At 45.4% G+C, this 16,588-nt stretch overlaps 1 protein-coding gene across 2 annotated transcripts in view; it reads right to left on the bottom strand.

The window, feature by feature from the left end:
• Positions 1-16,588, bottom strand: part of GLRA1 (glycine receptor alpha 1) — a gene marked incomplete at both ends in the record, with an annotated part of 36,480 nt that overhangs the window by 9,771 nt on the left and 10,121 nt on the right. For both annotated transcript variants that reach the window (XM_079542297.1, XM_079542298.1), the window contains 2 exons: positions 6,263-6,330; positions 10,152-10,282. In XM_079542297.1, the coding sequence (XP_079398423.1) occupies positions 6,263-6,330; positions 10,152-10,282 (199 nt within the window). The remainder of the gene's footprint in view (positions 1-6,262; positions 6,331-10,151; positions 10,283-16,588) is intronic.

The following is a 16,588-nucleotide window of genomic DNA, read 5'->3' as shown; positions in this document are numbered from 1 at the left end:
AAGATTTCTATTAAGAGATGGGTCATGGAAGGGCTCTGATGAGCTTGCCAGTGTCTAATACCTGCTACAGGCGCTAGGATCTTTTTTTCACTGAGACAATGCTTGGCATCTGTGAGGAGCTTTCTGATGTTGCCATCAGATCTGTTCTTTCCATCTGGAGAACGCAAGGCTCTGGATTTGAAGAGTTCATTTAGAGGAGAGTCTGGCTGATACTGCAGCCTCTTGTGTTCACTCAGCTATGAACCTACAGCCTCTGTTGTGGGAGGATGTGAGTTTTGCAGATCTTGTCACACTGGAGGGTTGGGAGATGATTATGTATTGGGTGATTCGCTGTTTTGGACAGGGTAGTTTGTAGCCTGTGCTCTGGAACTCTGCTTCAGACCACTTAGTGGCATCTGCGTCCTCAGAGCAGAGAAGCTGGTAATGACATTAGTGATTGTGACAACAGCAAATGGACCAAGGATTTGATGCTAAAAGGAGCAGACTTCTGAACATGTAAAGAGTTGCAACACTCTCTCCTTCTGCTGACATTCCAAATGTCACCTTCATGAGTCCTAGTGGCTCCCTCTGACTTAATTATTCAGCTCTGTCCCCCCCAGATAACGTGCCTCGAGAAAATGTGAATAGCTGCGGACAGCTAGGAGCTAAGATCTTAGTGCAGTCATGCAGACCTGAAAGAGGAAAGCAACCCTGAATCTCCACTTCCCAGGGCACGCAGCAGCTCCTTAAGCAACTTGTATACTTCCAATTCTCCCTTTTCTGTGCATAAAGACCTGCAGCCATTGCAGGCAGGGGAAATCAGTGTCACTGACCTAATAGGTAGAAAGGAAAAGGTTGTTTTGCTTATTCAGCTACAAATAAGCTAGAAGCAAGCAGGTCAGCTCTAGATGGGGGTTTACGTCATGTACAACACAAATTAAACTCATGTTTGGAAGCAACTTCAGTGTGAGCTGCCCAGAAGTGTTCTCAGCCTGATGGAGTACTGGAAGGGGGGGAAAGGAGCCAATCCCTCTACAGTGGTCTGTTACTGCACGCAGGCTTTGTTGCTAGACTAAAATCACTGCTTCGGCTGCAAAACTTGCCAAGAGAAAATGAAAAGGTGAGGAAAGAGATTCAGTGTGGTTTGCTTTGCCACTACAGCAGTCGTGAGACCATAGACAACATCTGCAATGTGTCCTCTGGCTGCGTCCTAAATGGAAACACTCGAGAGGCATGTTGTGAATGTGAAAACTGCACCGCGCCCTTCTAGAGGCTGCTCAGTTGTGTGTGTGTGTATGAAGGTCTTTATTCTCATTACCTTTATTCCATAATCCTGGCCTGGCCATGGAGAATGGTTTTCTCCTCATAGACAGTTTTCCTTAATGATAGGTAGCTGAACTGTGCAGTAGTAGTGGAGATGTTGAGCGGCCTTTTAGATTTCTTGCATCCAGGCTTATTTAAACACAATGTGAAAACACACGCTGTGATTGCAAACTGCACATGACACTGCCTGAGGTGCCACCATAAGGCATGGAGAGCAAATATGTCATGCCTGAGGCTGTGATGCAGCCAGAAGTATGGGCTGTACCAGCCAAAGGATCCTGTGTGTTTAGAGCTTTGTGCCTAGGCTCTGCAGTCAAGCTGAGAGGTGATGAGCTGAATAACGCTCATTTTTTGGCCACCTGGAGTTATACAGCATTTCTCCTGGATGCTATTGTTTGAGATCTTAGTTAGCATCACCAAGAAGTCCACAGTGCGAGGTGATGGACAGTGCAAGCCAATTTCTGATGTGAACTTTCAAGCAGAAAAGGATTGAACTGGGGATGCAAACTCAGCACACACACACACACAAAAAAAACCCCAAACTTTCTCCATTTCCTTATCACTTGAGCCCCTCATTTGTGTGCTGATCACATCCAGGCAGATTACTTTGTGCAGCTCGCTCCTCTGGCAGGCTGGGGAGCAGCAAGCCTGGCTTGTGATGGTATCCAGCTTTGCAATACGGCACAAAGGCCTTCTGCTTCCAAGAGGGAAATGCCACAGGGCAGGAAAAAAAATAATTGAAGCAATCAAGGCATTCAATTTGACAATGCTGAAGTGAAATTCTTCGTAGTGGCCTCACAGGGAGCCAAGGAGATGGAAGGTTATTTGAGACCATTTTTTGCCAGGTACCACGACCACGGAACCCGCTGGGCAGTGTGTGGCAGGCTGGGGAAGGGCTGTGAGTTGAGGGAATGGGGGCTGCCAGGGAACCCAAAAGCTTTCAGCCCCTGATTCAGACTCTGCATTGTGCTGATGGAAGAAACAGCCTGAACTGAGCAGTGCCTGAACTTCCTCAGGTGAATTTCCCACCTGGCTGGCAGAGCACAGAGCCGGTGTTCTCATGGAGGTAATGGCTGGGTTAATGAGGCCCTGATAGCCCCACACAGCTGCAGCTGGTTCCAGATTTGCAGTGGGAGCTGCCTCATGGCTGTAGGAGGCTCTGCTGAGGAGGAGCTGCTGCTGGATGGAAAGTAAGTGCGTGGTGAGGGGCAGAAATCGTGTCTTGATGTTTCATAGGTGCATTTTTTGGTGCTGGAAACTTTACTGGGCTTCTCAAGCAAGCGGGGGAATCTCCCCCCTTGGGCTGCTGGCAGCAGCCTGTGCTGGACCTCTGCTGCTGTGGGGATAGTTAATTATCTGATTGGGAAGCTCATGTGCAGATGTCTGTGGACAAGTATTTTGCATTTGGACGGTTGCAGCCTTTCGCTTCTCCTGTCCTTAGGAGATGCTGGGAGAGCAAATGTGGCTGTGCTGCAGCTGTTTGGAAGGTTGCATCTGATTTGCTCTTTTTAGACAGGATGACTATGGCATGAAATCAGCAAGGGTAAATTTGCATACGTGTGCTGTGTCTGAGGGAGACTGTGCTGATAGTTTTGTAGCCTTTTGTGAGCCCTTTTAAAAATATGGGATGGGGAGGATTTGCTTTGAGCACTCAGCCCAGCTCCTGACAACTTGAGGTGATGATATCCAAGAATATTTCTCCTTCATTATGAGCCTTCATTGTAGAGAAAATATTCCCAGCTGCCTAGGCCAGCTAGATGTCTATGAACAAAACTGAAATTCCACGGGAAAAGAGATCAGGGGCATCACTTCATTCCAAGACTTTTGTTATAGTAGGAAATTTGTTAGATGAAGCACTCAGATAATCCTGAATTGTTTATTCGCTGGCAAAAAGAGACTGTTCCCTGGGTGCTTGACTTCTGTTTCATTTTGGAATGATTTTGGTAGCTTTGCTATAGGTTTCCTACTCTGGTAAGAGTGGGAGAAAAGTGCTTTTGTTCTTTTTCTTTTAGTTTGTTTTTAAAACAAAAGTAAGCTGATAAAGTGGATGCATCCTCTGTTTGTCATCTGGAGTCCCCTGCTGTTGGATGCTCTATTGTAGTAATGCTTTGGGACAGAAAGAGGCTGTCTGGACCCATCTGCCTTCTATATCTGGTAGTGTCTTTCTAATAGATGCACTTGCTTGGTTCAGGGAGATGTTCCCAATTATGTGCTCCCTTGTCCTTAGAGCTGAATGCAAGCAATGTTGATGAGTATACTATATGAGCCACAGTTTAGCATAAATGTCCCATCAATTATGGGCATCACTAAAGGCTTTTATGGTTGGTCTCCAGCTCTTCGGGATGCTGAAAGGTGTTTACTTCCCTTGCTTTAATTCGGGTCTCTTTCGGGGATTTCAATATGGTGGATGACCCTCATTTTTTTCTGTTGTATTTATTTTCTCCTCTCTTTGCCAGAGTTTCTAGAACTCCATTTCTTGCCTGATTCTTTTAGAATTTCTGTGGAACAGAGGTCAGCTTTCTGCACCTGTTGGGAGCTCCGTGCCTTCTCTCAGTTGCAACCCACTGCCTCCCCTCTGAGGTCTGTAGACCTTAAGTGTTAAATTGTTTGCCTACTAATAAAGAACGTGAGCTCAGATTAGATTGTCATGAGACAGAGTACTTTTACCCTACTGATGACGTGCTCTTGCACTAGTAGCAACCATGCCAAATGCTTACTTCGTTCTCTATGTGGAATTTTTTCCTATTCTAACTCCTGTGATGCTTTAAGCTGTAAAGGAACCTTCACCTCCAACCTCTCTAACCTTCTGCTTGGTGATCTCATGATTTGGAAGATTCGGTTGCTGTAAACTCAAATACCAACAGTAGTGTTTTGTGTAGGAACTAGAAGTGCCGTTACTGATTAAAGGTTTTCTCTAATTACATTTGTGGTGCCTATAAAAATTTGTTTCTTCCTGAGTCTACTAGTGGAAATTATAGGATGATGCAGCATTCCTGGACCTGAATGCAGCCAACATTTGGATGCGTAATGGCTGTGATTTCTTAAAACCACAAAGCTGTTCCCTCCCTTGTGATCACTGAAGCAGTTGGTGGAGTTTTATTGTCATCAGTCCTGCAAGTCAGTGATGGACTTTGTCCTTCTTTATGCACTGAAACTACTTTTCTCCCCTAATTTGATTACTTGTTCCAATTCAAGTGCTCCACAACAGGACTTTCCTCCCTTCCAAAAAATGTTGGTGGGGAGCTGGCGTTGCCTGTTGGACCTGCTGCAAAGAGAGCCTGGCTTCTCTGCAGGGTAAATCCCAAATTAGCAAATCCTAAAGACTGCACTTATTCGCTGGGTCCTCATTTTTAAATGCTTCAGTACTTGTGTTGTCTGTGTCCTTGTCAGCATTTACAAGAGAGAACACAGTCCCCAAAGAAGTGCATTATATCAGGTTGTGTGCAGTGTTGTGTCAGCCTGACATCTGGACTAGCTTGTCAGAGCTGGCTTGGGTATTTCTAGACAAAGCAATGTGCCCAGAGGGTGCTCTTGGGTTCCCATGGGAATTTCTTTTTAAGGAAGATAGAATATGAAATGGGGGGCATCTGGAGAGGATAGCAAGACCCTGCAGCATGTCTTGGAGGTGAATTGCATTTCATTCTTGTGCTACTTCATGCTAATTTGATGAATCATCCTTCTTGCAGGGATGCTGTGGCATCTTTGTATGACAGCTCCACATTAAAAAACCATGTCACTGTGTAATGTGCTCTGTATGTTTCACAGGGATCCCTTGTGGGCCTGCCGCTCTCTCTTGCAGTCTGTGGGTTTTCCCTGCTGAATTGTGAAGAACTGCCTGTAACATCATAGGGTGTATCTAATAAAACAGTAAACTGGGAACGGAGGTGTATTTCAGTTCCAGTTCTTTCTCTTACGTTGTGTATAAATCCAGGAGTCCACTTCCCATCTGTAATCTCTGACATTCTGCAACCCACCTACTTCTTTGAGCTTGGACAGAGTCGTGGCCATTTTATACTCCTGGGACTGAACTCCTCCCACCCCAAGCACTGCCAGAAGAAAAGCATGAAGAGTCGTGTTAGAAGAGACTCATAACTGTGTGTGTGTGTATAATAGCTGTTGCTGTCCTCTGACTGTGGTGTGCGTTACAAGGAACTTGTAGCATCAGGGGGTCTGACCCATACGTCAGGTCTTTGTTCATGCTTTGTTCAACCACTTCCTAGGTAAAGAATTACCAAAGTGTAATTAAACACATATTTCTGGATTATCTTTAATTAGCACAGAGCTAAAGTACTGCACCTCCAGAGCTTTTGTTTGCTGTTCACTGATCATGTCACAACCAATCTTTAACAGTTTTCAGATGGAGCAATTATCTCCTGTTCTCCCGTTTCTCTCCTTCTAGTGCCTTGCCAATTAGATCAAGCTTTTAGCCACGTTCACTAATTTTGCCTGAAGTTGGCCTTAACTTGCAAATATTGATTTAAGAGAAGGAAAAAAAACTTCTGCTAGGCAATGATTTTTCTAATGTCTCCCAGAAAATCCAAATCTAGTGATTCTCCTGATCTTTGCAAATATGGAATCTGTTGCAGACTGGATTTGAATTCAGCTGTTTTTCTTTCATTTAAGAGATTTGAATCAATGTTCTGTGATCTCTTTGATACAAAGCTGCTGCAGCTGTCTCAGAGCTTGGAGTCTTGGTCAAGGTTTTAGGAAAGACTTCATTTGTTCCCTTTTTTCACCTTTATACTTTGCCTGTGCAATGTTTTCATAGAGTTGCGAATGAACTGTGATCTTAACCTGAGAGAAGTGTGTGATGGCCAAGAATTTACTCAAACCTCAGGTAAACTTGGGAATACAGAGACATTTTCCCTCTGGTTACACTAAGGCAAAGGATGCTGTGTTGGCTGGGAGTGCAATGAGGCCGAGCCAGTAGCAGAACAGCTGTGCTGTGATTTTTACTTACCATAGTCGTTTCTGCAATCGAACCAAAGCTGTTGATGAAAATGTTGCAGCTGACATTCACTGGTGGGCCTGCATGACAAATACAGATTGGAACAGCACTTCACTGTGTGCTTAAAAGACAAAATATTTCCACTCTGCAATATTGAAGCTTGCTGTGGGGCTGAGAGGTGAGGTTGGGAATACTGTGTGGATGACCCGGCTGAGTCTAGCCTTGGATCTGACGCCAGTTTGACGTCAGGCAGTGCTCTTGCTTCACCTCTGCTCCACTGTTTGGATGAGTGTTTATATACCTCTTCTGTAAACTGTTTTGATGAAAACGAATAGATCACAGCCTGGCAGGACTGCTTTTTAGCTATCTTGACATTGCTGTGTGGGTGCTAAGCTCACCTTGAACATGATGGCACTGGAAGGAGCCAACAGACTACTGAATGGCACTGGTGTTTAGAGCTCTGTCTTTGTCTTTCCCTCTGAATGTCCAGATTAGGACCCTATGATCTTCATAGACCTGGTGCAGGACTAAGCAGTGTGCCTTAGGGAAAAGGTGGGGCAGTGCAGCTATAATCCCATGTGGTAACAGTCATGTTTGCTGATGCTCACAGCTGCATGGGAGATTGCCAGGATGTGCCAGCAGAAGTTTTCTGGCTGTCCTGTTTTGGGTGAAGGGTGAATGCCAGGTTTTGGGCCATGCCTCTCTTGAGCCATGCCTTTCTTTGCTTTTAGAATGAGGCTTTGTTTAACCTGTACATGTTAGGAAAGTCAAGGGGCAAGTTATGGGATTCAAAGGATGTAGTTAGGGTTTGGGGGATATCAGTCTGTTTGGCATTGGCATCAGTGAATATGAATAACAATGTTGCCTGAGAAGAAATAGATCTGTGGAAATTTACAAAGTGGGAATTTTTAGATTCTTCCACCATCCTTTACTGGGATGGTGTCTGCATCTCAAACATGGCCTGATGGCTCTGCAGTACTCGGGGAGTGATGCTTGCCTTCTGAGGCCACATCTGCAGTCTGGCAGATGCTGTCAGATGAGATACTTCTAGGGAGCAGGAGAGCAGATGCTGAGCTGACCGGGAAGCAGGAGGCAAACACACCTATCCCCTACAGTCCCAAATGCTCTGCAGGAGATATGAAATCATACAGCATTCATTTGTGCTTTAGCAAGAAGCTTGTGCCCATAATCAGTGCAAACTTCTTCCTGCGTGGAAATGAATGGTGTGCTTGGAGCTTGGTTTGCTCTCCTGTTTCCCTTCCCCATCTCCTGCTTTGGCCTCATTTAAAACTTTGTGTCCATCCTCTGTAGGACTGAGGCTGCAGCCGTGTTACAGCAGTGCTTTTCATGGCTTGGGATTTTCTTGATATGAGTCCCAAGCAATCTGAGCACGTTTCTGTCTAACCAGCTCCCAGACAGCTTGTTGCCAGCTCAGCAGCAGCTCCCAGGGTGTGCAATCTGCTCAGTTCCTTCTCCAGATGATTAAATGCAAGCATGGGCTAAAATATCAGATACAAAATGGTGCCTGTTTCTTCTTCCCCTGTTTGCTATCCCTCCTATCCAACTGGCTTGTGGCAGGCCTGCTTTTAATGAGCCTGTATAATAAGGATCTGGAGCTAATCAACTCTTCTGCTGGCAGCTTATCCAGCAGCTGAAAGTGAACATCTGACCAGGATTTAGCACTTGTCTTATGCCTGCTGTAATGCTCTGCATCCAGCTTGTGAACTATAGAAAGTCAACGTACATGTGGTTTCCCTTCCTAATGGCCTCAGCATAAGAAAACCACTGTTTGTTTGTATCCGTGCTCAGTCCAGTGCATGGATATCAGGAAAAAATTTCTTCTCAGGAAAAGCAGTGATGCACAGGCTGCCAGCAAGGTAATGGAGTCACCATCTCTGCAGGTGTCTGAGAGCTGTGGAGATGTGGCCCCGGGGGGATGTGGTCAGTGGGGGTGGGTTGGGGTTAAACTTTGTGATCTTAGTGGTCTTCTCCAGCCTGAATGATTCTATGATTCTATGGGGCTGGATCCCTCCTTGAGGCAATACAGATCCCCCTTCAGCACTGTGCTCTTCATGCTGTATTCACTGTGAGCACTTGGCAGGTTGAACTACTTTTTTTTTTTTTTTTTAATTTTTTATTATTTATAGGAGTTTTTTTAGACAGGTTTTTATTAGACTCTAGGAGCTTTCCTGCCTGCCATGGAGGCATAACCACTGTGCAGTGGGATGCGGTTGCAGAGGCATCCAAATTTCCAGCAGTGGGGTTAAGGCTATTACAGCCCTTGTTCTTTGTCTCACACCCCCTGGGTCCAGGTCTGTCACTGCCTGAGTTACGGATTTAGAATCATAGAGTTGCCCAAGTTGGAAAAGACCTCCAAGATCATCCAGTCCAACCATCTGCCTAACATCAATATTTCCCCACTAAACCATGTCCCTTAGTACCACATCTAAATGTTTCTTGAACACCTCCAGGTGTTCACTGAACTCCCAGGGGAGTCACTGAATTCCCCCCACATCTCCAGGCAGCCCATTCCAGTGCTTGACCACTCTTTTGATGAAGAAATGTTTCCTAAGATCCTACCTACAACTCCTCTGGTGCAACTTGAGGCCATTCCCTCTAGTCCTGTTGCTAGTTATATGAGAGAAGAAGCAGGCCCCACCTTATCACATCCTTTCAGGTAGTTGTAGAGAGCTATAGGATCTCCCCTGAGTCTCCTCTAGGACTTCATCATCTGTCTTAACAAGAAATCTGGATACACTTTCCTTAGTTCTCAAAATGTGAATCCACAACTAAGTTCAGCCTTCACAGCACTTTAGGAAAATGCAATCTTTTTGTTAATTTTCCTCTCCCCAAAAATCAATCTGATAGGGATCTTTGGTATTATTTTCATTTAGATCTAAGCCATTAAGATGCCCGTATGACTTATTGATGGTTAATTTTAATGACGTGCTTTGAGAGCTGCAACCCCAAGCTCTGTAAAACACCTCCTATACGTCCCATATAAATTGGAGCTTGATTTATGGGTGGCAGGCTAAGCCAGCAAAACTGCCCTGTTGGGAAGGTGTAGTTCACAGAAATAAAACTGAAATTAAATTATCTCAAATAAAATTGCAATACAGATGCCTTCAGCAAGATGATAATGTACACATTTCATTAAATATTAAAGTTTAATTTCTTTTTTGTGCGTGCATATTTTACTAACGGTTTTCAAAGTGTTTTTAACTCTCTGTGTTCCAGACAGTGCTTTCTCTTGCCTGGTTGGTTACTATGGCACGAGCTTCCCATCCTGCTTTGGATTTAAAAGCCCAGACTAGGGCTTATTGTTTGAAGCTGGATGGCAGGTGCTGTCACCACGATGAATGGTTCCTGGTACTGTGTTAGCACGGCCAATAACTCCTCTGAAGGAGGAGGGTTTGGTGGCAAGGAACAAAAGAAAATGAAAGAAATGAGCATTGCAGAATGCTGTCCCTGAAAGCTGGCTGAATTCCTCCGGAGCTGATGGGAGGGATTCCTTCTGGCTCCTGTAGATGTAAGAAGGGAGCTTCACAGAAGGTGCTAGTTCTTTTCCTAACCTACAAGAGGTTCATCTCTCTGCTGGTCACTGCTTGGACTGGCAGGATCCTCATCTCTTTCTGTTGTTATCTAAGTATGGGTACTGTATGTAAATTTGTTAAAAGGCTATTTTCGTTCTGAGTGGAAATAAGACGCCTTTTCAGACATCCACAGGGCATCCATGTGCCAAATCTCTCATTATCATGCTTATTATCATACTTATTCCATATCAACATATAGGTACATCATGTTCCGTATTCAATCAGTGAGGTATTCGTGCAGTCTGCAGTCACAAAATGAAACAAATCCACAAAGGAAGTGTTGTTTTGCTGTTAGTTTTCTTGCATACCTTTGAAATTCGGCCTGATCCTGGCATCATATCCTGAAGTCCGCCCCATCAGCTTATCCAAGAAATCAGAAGGAGACATGGGCTTGGGAGCAGATCGTGCTGCTGCTTCAGCTTCTTTGGAAGCTGCCAGGCTGTGAGTAGAAAGAAAGAAAGGAGTTTTTAATGCGTATCCCATACTGGGGAGTTTTTGGGGTCCAGAAATAGAGCAGTTGGTATCTTACTCCCACAGTGAGGCAGGATAGGTACCCACATGGATTCCTAATGAGGCTGGTCTCTGCTAATTTGCTTGCCCAGCCCAAACATCTCTGAATATAGAATCCCAGCTGCCACCAAAATAGGAGAGAGAAGATGAGTGGAGAAAATCCTTTGGTGAGTTTAGGTACAGATCCTTGGCATGCCACTAAATTACAAATATGAACTTTGGCACTGAGCTCCACAGGAAAAATACACTCTGAGATTAGCCTTAGGCAGCAATTACTGCTTAATTACACTGCAAATAGCAAGGAGCGTTTTTGTTACCCAGTCTAATTTTCTGAAGGCAAGTAGGGTTGGAGCAATCTGGAATTTGAAGCGTAATGAATGTTGTATGATTTCATATCTCCTGCAGAGCATTTGGGACTGTAGGGGATAGGTGTGTTTGCCTCCTGCTTCCTGGTCAAGTCAGCATTTGCTGTTGGATACAAAAACACATTTTATGGACCAGTTGTATGGAATCTGATTCTGAAATTGTGCTTATTTCAGGCTGAGAATGGAAGGGAATGAAATCTTTTGGGAAGTTATATGGTTCTAGAGCAGGAAGACAGAAACTAGTAATTTATATCTCAAAGGTGAAAATCTTTCCCTCTAGAAGCCTGATGGAAGCTGCCTGTGTATCTTCAGACTAAATGGGAGCCTGCAGGTCCTGAAAGGTGGTGATTTTGGCTTAGGAGGTCTCCTGTGCAGGAACAAGTAGCCCCTGGTATGAGATGTCTGTCCTCGGTCTTGCTGGAAGTTTTGACTTCCAAGGCAGGAATAGACACCATTTGGTTCCTGCCCTGTGGATATATGGCATCCATGCAAACACAGATCTCTTCCCAGGCTGAAGCTGTGGTGTAAAATTATCCAGATTATCAGACAAACAAATAAAACTCCAACTAACCAAACAACAACAAAAACAACAAGTGACTCGCCAGCTGTTAAGACAAGATTTGTCTCTGCTTGTGGGTTCAGATGCCTACTTCTGGCTGAAGCCTACAGGAGGTATTGCAATGCACGAACCTAATAAGTCAGAGAGCTGCTCTGTAGGAAGTGCAGTTCACTGTTTCATCCTCTTCAGTTCCTGCTTTTTAAGTATAAGAGCTGTTTGGGAACTGCTGTGGCTGAGCAGCTGAGAGGCCTAAGCATGTTTACAACAGGCACAGATAGTAAGCTGCATCATCCTCTAGTCCTCTTGCAGCATGAGAGAATCGCTTTGGGAAGTTTTGTGTTTTCTGAGGTGAAAACACTGAGGAGACTGCAGAAGTCAGGCCCACTGCCTCTTGGTAGAGTAGTGCTGAGTACTGACATGAGATCCACCAGAGGAATTTGGAGATAGTTTCTGTGTGTGGCATTAATGTGACTCAGCTCTCAGACCTATTGGTACAACGCCAATGAGCTGAGGCTCAGGACGCAAATGTTTTCTACATGAGCCTTGACAAGAGCATTTTGAACCAGCAAGTTCTAAATTGGATGTCAGTAGTAACATGTGTTGCACTGGCTCTCTTTTCCAGTATTAGCAGATGATGACTTGCCAACCCACAAATGCAGGCTGACTTCTTACAAGCTGCTACTGTTAGGGTTCTCCAACCCTTTTCACTCTTCTCTGCTACGAAGGGAGATAAATTCCAGACAATTTCCAGTGAGGGTCTAAAGCTAGGATGTCATTTACCCTTGTGTCTTCACAGCTTATTCCCAGACTGAACCTTATCTGAACTTAGCTGTTGCACACTTGTGCTGGGAGTTGGTGTGACAAAGTGGGGATCTAGATTTTACAATGGCCACGTGACATTTCTTGCCCCCATCTCTGCTCTAAGGGCCGAAGCAAAGCCCAAGTAATGTGTTCCAGGGATAAATGGGGTTGTGGAGTGGGTGATTGTTTTATTTTATTTTACTTTTTTTTTTTTTTAAGAAAGAAAACAAACTGGTGCAATTGATTTGCAAGCATATAGGAGGAAAGCTGGGAGTGGGAGGTGGATCAATACTGGGCTTGAAAGCTGCATTCCGATAGAGTGCCTGCATGGCAATGAGTCCAGAGAAAAGATTTCAATTAAGCAGCAAATGACTTGGTAACCAAAAAGTCCTGCCACTTCAGCAGCAAGATGCCAGATAGTGCAATACACTGATTTCTTCTTGTTAACTCTAGGCTGGAGGAATGATGGAAGTGGAAAAAATGGGGGTGGGGAGCAGGAAGAGAGAGTAACCTTTAAGTGCAAAAAAATAATTAAAACCTGCAGTTCCCCTGGCATTTGTTTAAAAAAGAAATGAGGTGGAGGAGCGCAGGAAGGGGTGTTCAGCTCTTCTGTAAACTCAGTGTGTGAGAGCCCATGCTGAATATGTTGACACTGCTTCAAATGAACAAGTCTGCTGGTGCTTCTTGGGTGCCATTTTCTGATTCTTTCTGCAAGCAGAATTAATTTCACAGGCTCATTTACTGCACGGAAGTATATGTCTAATAAATTTGATGCCTGAGTGAGGATCACTCTCTCATAGCCCCACTGCTTTTTGCAGCTTTGTGCACGTCTTCAAGAACAGTTTCTGTGAGCACCACTGGGGATGTGCTGGAACTGCCAGGAATGGTTCTGTACCTCCTGGTGTTTGTTTTAGGAGCTCTGTTGACTTGTGTGTTGTACCGCAGTGACCTAGGAATGATAAATCCTGAGTTTTGTCCTGTTTGTATCTGTTTACTTAATGTTTTCCTAAAACTAGGGGTAACAACTTCCCCTCAGACTTGACAATAAAGGATGAGGAGCTAACAAAACACTTCCAGCAGCAGATAGGTGCATCTACATTCTAGATCAGCCATAATGATATAAAACAAGAGGCTGGCCCACCCCACCATCATTTGTAGAGATGAGATGTATGTAATGTAGCCCTGGAATTTTCACTCTGGGTGTGACAGTTGGGATTTACAGCCTTCAGAGCAGTTCAGAAAAGCCTTCAGTTCTGTTCTCCTCCAGATCTGTCCTGGCCAGGTTCTCCCCTGGGAGTTTTCTGGGGTTTTCTCTGTCTGTTAGTTCATGCGGAAGCGCCATTGGAAGTCCCCTAGGGCTGGTCATCTCCTGGCCTGTCTGAGATGAGGAGATGGAAATCTCAGTGATTAGGAAGTTACTGATGATGAAAGAGAACTGGAACTTTAGGGTAGGTTCTTGTGTTCAGAGAGAAAAAAAAATTACTCTCCGCATAAACAAAAAGAGGCAAAAGAAAGCAAAAACACAGAGGGAGAAGCTTGCATCAGTGCAGGAGTTTTGCCTGAGCTGAGTGCCTCGGTGCATTTTATCAGCAGCCAAACAGCAGATAATCTTATTTACAGTGGTGCAATCCCTAGTGGATCTGGCTGAGAAAGTGCCATCACACAATCACCACAGTAACAGCAACAGAAAGGATTGCATCACGGGGGCAGTGCTTGTGGTATCGGTGCTGGCGTGTGAGCAGCCCCCAGGAGCTCTGCCCAACAGCAGGCAACAGAAGGGTGGAATCTGGTGATTGTACCACTGAGCTGCTCAGGGCATTGAAGGATTGCATTCCTTAAAATGGAGCAGTCAAGCTCTGCAGGAAACCTGTTCCTGGTTTCTCCCAGCCTACGCAAGTGCTGTTTGCTTTGTCTCTCTGCGTTATTGTTTCGGCTAAACAGATGAAATATTCTTATAAACAGATATTTGGCTTAGAAGGTGGGCCTGCTGCAGTCTGGCGTGTCAGTTTGCTCAGCTCCCTGGTTGGCTGTTTCCTTCTTTCCCCCCAACATTTATATGTCCCTCATGAAATATTTTAATCTTTTTCTTTCTTTTTTTTTCTTCACTGTGCCCATGGCCGCCCATCTAATTAACTCCGACATCACACATTGCCCTGTTCTGGTTGAATGCTGATACTGAGAGCTATCTTTTTTTTTTTCCTTCTGCAAAGAGGAGAGACCAAGGAATTTAATTAGCACAGGGCCTCTATTCCCCTGTCAAATAATTTAATTGTTAATCTTTAATTCTGAGGGGGGAAAAAAAACCAAAAGACCGTCTGGCAGCAAAAGCACAAACTATTGCAAAACAAGTGTTAGCAGAGGAAATGTATCACTGAGAACAGTGGAAGGATCAGATATCTGTGAGGGTAAAAGGTGCAATGTCTGTGGCTCAGGGGAGCAGCTCTGGGTTTATCACTCTGGTTGGGCTCTCTCTGCAGGCTGTTGGAAAGGAAGATACCCGATTGCTTACCCCAAACTTCAGTTTGTTTCCCACATCCTACGCTTGCCTCTGGTTTAGGACCTTCAGGATACAATGCAGCTCTCATAGGCATTACTCGTATCTTCAGCTACTGCAGATTTAGGTCTAGGCACTACTGGAGTAACTCAGTACAGATAGATTTCAGTCTGGAATATTTCCTTCATAATACAAATTTCATGGCACATCCTGTAACTGTGACTGGAGGGGTTTGGGATGCAGCAGAAGGAAATTGCTGTCCGTGCTCGTTAGCTCTGACACAGCAGCACCGCTGCTGCAGCTGCACAGCTTTGGGTCTCAGCCTTTGTCTTGTTCACTTGGATGTGCATGGAGCTGGCTGTGCTTCGGCCCTGCAGTACTGATACCTCCACAAGCATCTTCCCAGGCTGGAGAGCGTCCCAGTTTGTCCCTGGGAGGATTGTTTGATTTGATTGTGAGCACTGGGATGGAGACATCTATTTTTCCTTCCTCCTGGATGAGGATGAGGGGGGTTATTCATGATGAAGAAGAAAAAATCCCTATCCTAGGCATCAAAGAAGAAAAAGAGTGGAACAGACAGGCTGCACCAGCGACAGCTACACCGTGCACTGAGATGATAAAGCACAGCACCTGTCTGCTGGCATGCTGTGTGTTTTTGCAGGTGTCTTTTTTTTTCCCTCTTTTTAGTTTTTTTGGCCACTTTACATGCAAACAGTGTCCCCCCTCTGTAAGCCAAAGTAGCTGAGTTGGGCCAGCTAAGCTCCTGGTGGAAACTGTTCTCTTGGGATTTGAATTCCAAGTAATTTCCTCCTAAAGTGCTTAAGTTAATGCAGTCTGCTGAATCTGAGCGATCCCAGCATTGCAGCTGAAGAAGCTGGGGGTGAGGTGGAAAAGCAGCAGCCCCTCACTATTCTGTGCATTGGAAGTGGAAAGGCAGAAGGATGCTGATGGCGCAGTTTGGATGCGTTTAGTCTTGAAAAGAAAACTCAGGTAGTCCTGATGACACCTGGAAGCAGTGGGTGCTCAGATCAGGTGCTGCAGAAGGGCCAACAACTTACACCTGCGTCACGGAGCAGCAACTCAGAGGTTTTATTGACTCCAGCAGGCGCTGCGGAGAGGCACAGGCGCAAGGAGAACGCCAGGCTGTTGGGCACAGCAATGCAGTGCCTTGTCCATGATTAACTAGTGAGAGCTGCCGTACCCATGGCAACTCTCCCGTGGGAAGGGGCTTTGCGGGAGCTCCGTCAGGCCAGGCACCAGCATGGCCACCAGCGCTTTCCATCCCACTCTGCTCCCCTGGGCTTCCTGAGCTGTCTCCCCGCCTCTGAGACCTCATCAGCTGGAGCCCAGCACAGCCCAACCTGCATTCAGCGTGCCTCTGGGGCTGCTTCTCTTTTCCTCAGCAGCTGGAGGGAGGGGGGAAGGACAGACAGACAGACAGATAGATGAGATCTTTCCCGGCAAGGTGTGGAAGGGGCAGCCCTAAAACCCGCACCCAGACTGCTATTTCTGACTGCATGTCGATGTGTTATCTTGAGGGAAATGCTGCCAGACACTGGCCTGGGAGTGCTTGCCAGAGACTGCAAGCTGACTTTTTAAAAATAATTAGATTTACTATCAAAATGAATAGCACAATCAATATTGATATACAATTCAATTAAAAAGGATGAATCTCATTTTCTGCATGTTTTTTTCTGTCACGTTGCCTCCGAATTTCTGGTCTGCATCAGTAGAGGCGGGCAGGATGGAAGGAGAGGAGACGTGGGGGAAGCAATGAGCCCATGAGCCCTGGTGCTGGGTTTTGGTGTGATGGGGTGCAGAGCTGAAGGAGCTCTGAGTATTACAGGTGTGCTAATTGCAATCTATGTGGCCAAGCTCAGCTGCTGGAGGTTAGAGGCAATGCAGTACAGATGTGGGGTGTACTGCAACAGTTCGGGGGGGGGGGGGGGGGAGAAGAATTGGGACTTTATTGTGTTTGGCTTCCTGAGAGGAGGGGGACTGCTATTTGAGAACCTC

The sequence above is a fragment of the Tetrao urogallus genome, assembly GCF_951394365.1.
Source record: "Tetrao urogallus genome assembly, chromosome: 14".
Lineage (NCBI taxonomy): Eukaryota > Metazoa > Chordata > Aves > Galliformes > Phasianidae > Tetrao > Tetrao urogallus.
Note: the sequence above shows the minus strand (reverse complement) of the source record. Positions and strands in the feature narration are given on the sequence as shown.